Here is a 10,179-nt window from a genome sequence, read left to right on the forward strand (position 1 = left end):
CATTCAGCATATAAAACAACTGAAACTAAAATGCCTTAAGACTATGAACCTTTTAAAGATTTTATCCCATCAATCGTGGGGGACAGACAGATATTGTCTCATAGCTCTGTTTAGAAGCCTGGTTGTGTCACGCATAGATTATGGATGCATAGTATACCAGTCAGCATCAAAGACCGCACTCAAGCTATTGGACGCTGTATACCACTTAGGCATCCGCATGGCCCTTGGTGCCTTCCGTACCAGCCCTGTACAAAGCCTTTATGCAGAGTCGGATCAGTGGCCTCTGGACTATCAGCGCACATATCTAGGTGTCACCTATGCAATCCGAACCATGTCCCTGAAGCAGCACCCATGCAAAGCGCTTATAAATGATGTGTCTACAAAACAGCTATATGTAAACCGGCCCTCAATCGCCCCGCCGTTTCCTTTCGCAATAAAACCTGTTGCAGAAAAACTTGAAATTAATTTCGCGGATTTGCAGAAAATTGACCATGCTGAAGTCGTTGCCCCTTGGAAGGAGCGTCCGGTCACTTGTGACTGGTCCTTTAAAGACTTAAAAAAGAAAACTTGTCCAAATGCGCTAATAGAGCAACATTTTTTGGCCCTTGAGCACAAATATCGTTCAACCGCCTTCTTCTCTGATGGATCAAAGTCTTCAACATCTGTATCCTGTGCAGCCTATGGCCAAAACTTCTCCAGCACCAAGACTTTACATACACATACCAGCATTTTTACGGCTGAAGCGTTTGGAATACTGCTAATTATTGAGCACATTATACAACACAAGATACAAAGGTCTATAGTGTACACAGATTTCTTAAGCGCAGTTACAGCCTTGTCCTGTGGCAAGTACAGCAAAAACACTGTTTTCAACAAGCTTCTTAATACTATCAATGCAGCCTATAACTTAAACCTTTCTATAGTTCTATGCTGGGTGCCAGGTCACTCTGGGATCGCAGGCAATGAAATAGTGGACAAGAATGCCCGAGAAGCAGCTAGTCGGCACACTATAGATGTAAATTCTGTTCCTGGTGTGGACCTAAAACCTGTTGTACGGAAAGCGCTACGTAGACACTGGCAAGCTGAATGGGACAAACAAATCGACAACAAGCTCCATCTAGTAAAACCGCAAATAACAAAACCTATCCCACAAAAACTGAACAGATTCACCGAAGTCACCCTAGCACGGCTCAGGATAGGCCACACCTTTGCCACACATAAACACCTCCTGACAGGCAGTGATCCACCGACTTGCATACACTGTGCAGAGAATCTAACCATTCTGCATGTCCTAATTGAATGTCCCGCGCTTCACCAAGAGCGACTGACCCATTTTAGGGAACTTTACCGCTATCATATTCCACCTCATCCCGCGCTATTCTTATCACTCGACCCAATGTTTAACCATAAGCGACTTCTTAAATACCTAGAGAAAATCAAGTTTTTAGAAACGGTATCACTCCATCCTAGTCACCAGGCTGGGCCTCACATGTGAGGTACAGCCTGTTGCCGTGCGTGTCGAAATACGTCCGAGCCCTCGCAGTTCTTGCGCAGGCAAGAATTCGGCAGTGAGGTACTTGGACCTTGCTGACTCATTTATCGTGAGAACCTGCAGCCAACGATATCAAGGCCTGGTAATGGAATAGATATTCATTTTAGGACACCGTAGTTATATATGTTTTATAGATATGCCCTTGTACAGCAATTATAATAACCAGTGATTTTAAATAACTAAACTGAAACTATGACACTTGTACTGGCGCTCTTTGGCCTTAGATGCCCTTGCGCCAATAAAACGTAATAATAATAACTTTTCTCTCGTCTTCGTGATTCGTTCACAGCTCTCCGCTCTCCTGCTGGAGACAGACACCCATTTCGCTTCGGAAGTGCCAAATGCACGAGTTCGGTGGCAACACGAGCGCACCCGTACCTTAACCAGTCTTATGTGTCCCTTCGGCCTCCATAAAAATTCCTCTGAATCGAATTATTTATTACTGTACCCAAAAAAACCTCTTGGATTCTAATTTGGTGCACGATGAGAAAAACAGAGTACACAATAAAAAGAAGAAGAAATATACACTTAACTCAGATAAGTGGGTGTGTACTTTTTTTTTAATAGTTGCATCAGATATGAAAATGTTAGCATTGTGTCATGTCAGCACGCTCTACATGCTGACATAATATAATGCTAACACTTTCACGCTAGCATGTGGGGCATTTCAGTCATTAATGTCTTTGTCAGGAGCGAACCCCGTTCTAAAACCTCAATTGCTGTCCGTATCGTTCTACATTCACATTTTATATATACGCTAACAGAAGGTCGCACGGACAGTTCTTACTTTGGGGCCTAAGCCTGTATAACATTTATTCTGTAATGAATAATTGAAACCAGTGAATAAACTTCAACCTGAACTGTCCGCATGCATAGGACGTTGGCATTTAATAAGGAATACGTAGTTACAGTGACTTATAAATACATTAAAAAGCATAGACCCTCAAACTGGGTGCACCGTGGCTCGCAATGATACGGTTCAGCTAAACACCCCGATACACGAATAGAATTTTTACGTTGACATAGGTAGTCCTAAAGAATGAAACAAAGAGCGGCTCTAATGTTGTATATTTATTTATCTATGCACCAGGAATAAAGGAATCACCGTATGAAAGCTTTAAAAAATATCGATGTAAATACAATCTGAACACTGTCCAGCAATAACCGGTACAACATTATTACACGATGTTGGTTCGTGTAACTTGTCCTCGCATAAAGCCATGCTAGTGCGGTTAAATTATGCAGTCGACATTATAGAATCGAATGCTTGCTTTACACAACTTGAAAATTTTTGGCCATTGGCAAATGCGGTGACACCGATGAGCTGTTCCGAACTGCCCCACTGTCACCACACATGCACTGGAACGACAACGGCAGTTTTCCACATTTCCGGAAACAAGGGTTGTTTTAACGATAAGCTCACAAACAAACGCGCACACCCTTTTTTGACGAGAGCTAAATAAGCTTTCTGCTTTAGGAGCCGCGTAACTGTCATCACCTATGGTAAAACCACCCTCCTTATAGTATATTGGAAATGCGTTTTCGGCAATAAAAATATACCATCGCACATGTCAATCGCGACTGGCGCAAATAATAAATGAACAGGGTGAAAACAATAGAGTTCGAAGAGAGGCGAACCGATCACCAAAGCTTGTCACGTCAACGATGCGCGCAATAAATTATTTATATTAATTCGCGTACTTCCCGAATTGATCCGGTCACCTCGAAAAGCTGTGAGGCAAGTAATACACATTACATTCATGTTATTTTTAAAGTTTATTAGCACGTAATAAAAGAGGTTGGCGACTTTAGGTGGTCTCATCGCCGGCAAGAAAAATGCTATCACGGAGTTTGTCACAAAGTGTACGTTTCACAAATGAATAACAAAATACAGACAGTTCGCATAAACGTGAAACATGAGAATAGGACCCCACAAAAAATAAACATGTATCTTTATCCTATATACATAAAAATCTTAGGTAAAGGCCCTACGCTATACGTTCCCTAGGTTGGCGTCCCTCATAATGAAATAGTGGTTGTGGGACGTAAAACCACCAGCAACTAATAATATTAAGTTCTCTGGGTACATATTAGCAAAAATTTCTTGCGATGGAACTGTTCGTAAAAGAAAGTTCCAGCCGATCCGGATGCCTTACATATAATTAGGAATGCCTCCTGGACAATGGCAAAGGGTGCTTACGAGCGAAAGGTTTAACCACAATTGTAGCGCACGCAAAAAAAAAAATAAAAAAAAACATGGGCCGAATTCACAAAACGTCTCTTTCGTTAGAGCGTTTTCTCATCGGTCACTCGGTCAGTGATATGTCCCGCAGCGTGATTGGCTAGAATATTCTCTTACGAAAATTTTTAGCGTAAGAATTTGTTGCGAATACGGGCCCGTGAGTTCAGTTGGGCTACCAAGTATAACTAAACGCAATCGGTATTTCGGTAATCCTGGAACGCGTGCACCAAGTAATATAGGCGTAGAAAGCTTATTATACTTGATGCACGCGTATATGGCAATTTGACGTTCCTTTACGACGAAAACTGAGCGAAAAAAAGGGCACAGGGGCAGGTGCCTCCCTGGTACCCGTTTTTCTCGCGCAGTTTCCTTCGTAACGGAACACTAACTCGCCCAGCGCTCAGTTCTTCTGAATTGACGTTCCTGTTGGCTTTGAGGTAAAATTGCGGGATCGGTATATACTTACTGCACAGTCAAAAGGGCTCGGTGCACTCTTTGCTACTCTTGATATAAACATGTAAATAGTGGCGTGGTTTCTGGTCATCAAGTGCACAAGTGAACTGGCGCGATCCAAATAAAACGGTACATCGCTCTAGATAGCCATATATACATGTTCAACTTTTAACGAAAAATCACATCTACGACACAGAATTCTGTTTCCGAAAGGGAATCACTCGGCCATATTTACTTCATCCATAAGGCTAAAACCGAAAGGCCAATATCTAGAGTGTTTCAACATGGAGAGAAACACGTTATCACAATCTGCTCCGGCTAGGCCCCGCCTGATCCTCACAAGAGCACATGGCCTGATATGCACCAGGCCACGTGCTCATGCAAGTTCGGTGCACAGCAGGATGACAAAAACTAAAACAACCGGGTCTGTGTTTACAGGGAAGTTCATATGCTGTTGATTGCTTCGCCAAAATATGGGCATCAGTAAAACGTGATAGCTCGCTGACAATCGAAGGAAACAAGCGGCAAGGACTGTTTCCCATTGGCCAGCCTCCCTCTATAATAATATGTCCGACGTACCGACTGGCTAGCATCTGCTCGTACGAACAATTTTAGCGTACGAGCGTTCTTGTGAATGCGGGCCGAGAAGTTTAGTAGAACTCAGCCCACAATCTGCTACACGAGATGCCGCACGCGCATGCTCCGAGAAGAATGCGCGCGCGCACCTGAAACTTTGGTCAGCACGCTTCGTTGTAGTGGATCGCCGTGGCGCGTAAAGTACTCCCACAGAGCTCAACAGAAGGGAAATCTGGGCTAGTTTGTCTACGCTAAGCATGGTCTTAAGTAGCGGCCCTAATAAATAAAACACAATAACTAAGAAGGGCGACAGAGCAACAAACAACACTCGACAAGTTCCCATGTGAGTTTGCCGAGTCTTGTTCGAGTTAATCATACGAAACAAACTCTGAGGGGAACCTGAGGCAGCCGTATGCTCTGAAACTAGGGGTAATTTCGGCTCCGGCTAAACCACTTTTAGCACTTTTAGAACATTTATTTTATTTATTTTTTATTATTCCAAGGTATTTTGTCAAACCCATGTGCAACTTTTGTCGTAGCCGCACTTTTTTTTAGTAAATGTATGTAGGAGAGGCTGGTGTCTATGTGTTGCACCGGCTACACCTCATACATGATAGTTCCCGTAAAATTTTCAACAATCGCAAAACTAGACAAATAAACACATTAAAGGGACACTAAAAAGAAAAACGATTTTTTTCATATCTGTAAATTACTCTTTCACGATTTCAAAATCACCAGGCTTGCCGCGAGAAGACGCTTGGTAAGTGAGACAACGCGCAAAAAGAAAATGAGGGTGGCGACGCTACCTTGAACTTCGCGCACTATACGCCGTGACGTCATATATTTTGACTACATCTACTCAGTCCTACGTAGTGCCTAATCAGTAAAAATGAAGTGCCGCATACCCAGAAATTCGGGACATCGCTTCTAGTTCACCGTTTTTCACACCACGTGGCGTACGGACCTTCAACGTTCAAAATTCGCGCGATGATGCTTGCCGTAATCGCGCGGATTGAGAAAACCACAATACATAAAAAAAGCAGGACGACGATATCCGCTACAACCAGCGTACGCGAACCTCAGTCGCTGACAGATAACCGCAACGCATGCGACGAGCGGCCGGGTGAGTCAGCAGTTCTGTTGCACTGAAAGGGTGCACACATACAAGTCGCTTGGCTGTGTGTGATGATGGGTTCGTGGGCCCTCAGACACAGACAGAGTCAAGGACAAGAAAACATTTATACACAACACTCATCAAAAGACAAATACATACACATACACTTACTGGGCACTAATATACAAAATTACTTCCCCCTAAGCCTCAATCCTTACAGTCCTATACGTCTACGCGAGTATCCGCGCGTCCTGCCTAGTACGGAGTCTATCGTTCCGTAGACGCCACTCACGGTACCGAAGACCGCGTAGCTGACGCACGCTCGCAGCAGGAGAGGCACGATGAGCCGTCGACGTGGCAGACCCAGATCCCGAGCTGCTCGCTCAGGACCGCACCGGACCACGATGCACCCGGAGTAGCCCCGAGTCCACTCAGCATTCGGTAGTGCCGGACCGGAATACGTGGCGCCAGCACCACGCCCTCAGAAGTCGGTAGTGCCAGACCCCAGCAGCCTCAGCACCATGGGCCGACTCGGTAGCTAGCTGGCCTCGGACACACCATCTGGCACACCATCAGTAACTTGGTCTGGCCCGCTCGCACGTCCACCGCAGGAACACGCCGCAGGGCCTCGCCTGGCACACCCGTTCGCCACAGGAAACGCCAGGCTCGTCCCGGCTGGTCTGATGGCCCCCAGCTCGCGGATCGAACGAGCTGCTTCTTGCTCGATCGCTGGCCACGCACGCTCTGTCCGTCGCCGTTCTGACACTCACGCGCTTCACGTTGGCTTCTCTCACGCGCACTCCGTCGTCTTCTTCAGTTTCGTTTTCGCTTCTTAATACACCTTCTTACTACATTCCCCCCAACTTTCAGTACGTTGTACACACGTAACACACAAGTTGAATATAACACGCAAGTTCAAGCACAATGAAATGTCAACAAATGCAAGAACTACAGCATTATGATCACAATACGTGATGAAAAGTGTGTACAACGGCAATCACCGGCAATCAAATAGTCCCAACGGCAATCACATAGTCAGCATCCGCATCATCCACCACGAGTGTTTCTACGTGAAAGTCATATTGCATCAGAAGCAAACTGCACCGTAGACTCATTTAGGTGTTTCACATACTGACTTCACGTCAGTGTTTACCGGTCGCAGCGCAGAGCGCACGGGCGGTCATACAGAAACATGATGCTTGTGGATTGAAGCCACTATCGTGAAGCCTTCTCTCTGTGTTGTAGTATACTCTGCTTCGCGCGGTAGCCCGTGCGCTCATTTGTTGGTTTAATGGTTGACGCTCTTCATATTTCTTCAACATGTTTAGATGGAAGAGCGTAACTTTATCTCCAAGGTTGACAAGGTATTTACGTCTGCTGCACCTTTCGATAACTGGGAAGGGACCTTTCCAGGAGAGCGCCAGCTTATTAGTATCGGCTGGCACTAGCACCTGGTCACCAGGGACAAGCTTGCGCTTTCTCATTTTTTTGCCGTAGTAGCCTTTCTGCGGCTTCTTCGCCTTCTCCAGTTCTTTGTCAGGTTCGGCACTCTCTTCCAATGCGTTGCCGTGTAGGAACTCACTCGATTTCTTCCCCTTGGAACTTGTTTGGAATGCGGCCAAATCACCGGGTACTTTCTGCGTACCGCTGATGAAATTCCCTTTGCCGGAGTCCGTGCACTGCTCGGTTTTCACATGGGCATGGTCATACTCTGGTGTTGATGCATCTGAAGGTAACGTATCCGGCAATGCCGCACCCTTTATGTTCCCCAAAATTACGTCGTATAATGGGTCAGTCATACACTTAACGAGTACCTCTCCAGTAAACAATGCACATTGCAAAAAGACTTTTGCCTCTGGGAGGTATCGCACAGTGCGGTCCAGTAAGTACACTGGGCTCGTTGTTCCCGTGAACTTCTCCTTCGGAACCAAGGATTGCCGCACGACGACCGTGTTGCAACCAGTGCCTCGAAGTACATGCACTGGCCTGTTCTCTAGGAACCCCTTCACAACAGGCATGTCAGTGACTCCAACGGTCTCAGATCGTCGACTTAATGTGGCATTGACGATGGGCATGGTTTCACCGTCTTGGGGAACAACGTAGCCACTCCTCTGCTGTTCAGGTGTCAAAGCTTCACGTTTCTCCGACAGCATACGTGATGCCTGGTCTTTGCCAAATTTCCTACTGGGGTATCTGTCACTCTGTGACCACGTTTCTGATATACTTCCCATCGGCTGGAAGTATTCCGTTTCGTGCGGGACCAGCAGTCAGCTGCGCGATGGCCTGCCTTGTTACGCAGGTAACAGCGACTTGCTGGCCACTCCATCTTTTAGGGGCGAAGCTCCTTAAGGCGGCACCCGTTCGTCCCTCGTAGTCGTCGTGGTCGTAGTAGTGAGTAACAAGTCTTACGCTTTGACCTCCAAGGTGGTGCCGGTGGGAGATTTCTCCTGTGCGTTGTTGAACAATAAAAAATTCGCAGCGTGCGCGTTAACTAAAAGCCGAATTCTTCTGTCTCTCATTCCCCATTAGCAGCCATTGGCATGTTCCAGTAGGAAACGTTAGTAGAAGTAGAAGTGTAAGTGTTAGCTAAAAGCCGACTTCTTCTGCCTCTCATTGCCATTAGCAGCCATTGTTTACCTCCAAGGTAGTGCCTGGTGAGATTTCTCCTGTGCGTGATTAAACAATAAAAATTTTGTTCAAAACGCCGTTGATTGATGAAATGAACCAACGAAAGACGCCAGATGTTTTATAAAAGCAGAACGAAAGAACGGCAGATGTTTTTCTTAAAGTGTAGTAGTAGTAGTTGCATGTAGCCACCTCGCCCGATCGTCAACGGGCGAGGTGGACTGGCAACGGCGCGAGGACCCTGCCGTACGAGAGTTAAATCACACTAAAAGACATACTTTGCGGGCGATACACTCTAGTGAGCTTTCAACTTTTCGTCTTAATGTACATGATAAAGAAATTATTTCTACGAAAAACGCAAGGCACACCTTGAGCAATATGTTTGGTTTTGGGACGCTAAATGGAACCATGAGGCGATGCGAAGCCGGAGCACTTGCACGATCGCGTTCCGTTGGCTTTCGTTGGGCATGCTACCGACCTCGCGTCGTGGAACGCGCGTCCTGTCTTCCCTCTAGCCTTGCCTTTAATTCGCACAGGGCGAGCGGGGAATGCGGTCGCTCTTGGCGCTCTTTCGCTCGGGAGCGGACTTCTTCCTTGCATTTCACCGATCACAAGTGATAATGAAGGGACCACGTAAACCAACAGTACAATAAAAGTTTGATGTTTAATATATACACGATGTTTCACACACTTTATATTATGTACTGGGCGCATTTCACGGAAGAGTTTCACGGTTTACAGATGATTCCCTCCGTAGCTTCGCCCCACTCATCATCATTCACCCCGTGAATATGCTGTGATTTTTTTCGCAGGCTCCGACTTCGAAACCGACGGTCCTCGTTCCTTGGGAATACGTTCTTTTCCTAAGTTTGTGAGCGCCTGTGCTTCCATGAAGTTATCCGCAGTCTCGCACAGCGAACTCAGTGTCTTGCAAATTCTTTCCTTGAGAAAGATCCTGAGTGCTGGAGAACAACGCTTCATGAACTGCTCACAAATTATTAATGCTCTCAAGCTAACAAAACATGTCTCCGTTTTGCCCATCTCCAGCCAACGGTCAAAGTAGCCGGAGAGTCTTGCAGCATACTGCAGACCAGTCTCGTTCTCTTCGGGCTTGGCTTTACGGAACTTTTCACGGTAACCTTCCGCAGTATAGCGGAACCTCTGGAGAAGCGCTGCTCTTAGCTGATCATAATTCAGCGCGGCTGTTGTGTCTAACCGGCCTATGACGGTTAGTGCTTCTCCCGTCATACACGGGCTAAGCGAAAGAGCCCACTTCTCACGCGGCCACCCTTGACACGTTGCGACCCGTTCAAACCGCTGCAGGTACGCGTCGAGGTCGTCCCGTGTTTCATTGAAGGGCGGTATCAGCTTATGAGGAGTGCAGACCTCCGTTATCCCTCTGGTGCTCGTGCTAGATCCTCCTTGCTCATCAGTCCCAGTTGACTGTAGCCTCCCTGTACTCTCCTGAAGTCGAAGCTTCAGCTCTAGGATCTTCAGCTCCTGTTCTTGCACTTTCTGCTGCTGCTCTAGTAGCTTTTGTTGTCTCTCTGCATTTTCTTTTGCGACCTCGCGTTCTTTAGCGCGTTCATCGCGAGCTTGAGCGCACTCTCGTTCTAC

At 46.4% G+C, this 10,179-nt stretch overlaps 1 protein-coding gene across 1 annotated transcript in view; it reads right to left on the minus strand.

The window, feature by feature from the left end:
• LOC125758313 (uncharacterized) overlaps nt 1–9,810 on the minus strand; it is a 37,353-nt gene extending 27,543 nt beyond the window's left edge. The window contains exons 1-2 of the mRNA XM_049415356.1: nt 9,580–9,810; nt 7,389–7,616 (exon numbers count right to left, since the gene is read on the minus strand). Coding sequence (XP_049271313.1) covers nt 7,389–7,616; nt 9,580–9,810 — 459 coding nt within the window. The remainder of the gene's footprint in view (nt 1–7,388; nt 7,617–9,579) is intronic.
• Nucleotides 9,811–10,179: the final 369 nt, after the last annotated feature.

This window comes from Rhipicephalus sanguineus, chromosome 4 (assembly GCF_013339695.2).
Source record: "Rhipicephalus sanguineus isolate Rsan-2018 chromosome 4, BIME_Rsan_1.4, whole genome shotgun sequence".
NCBI lineage: Eukaryota > Metazoa > Arthropoda > Arachnida > Ixodida > Ixodidae > Rhipicephalus > Rhipicephalus sanguineus.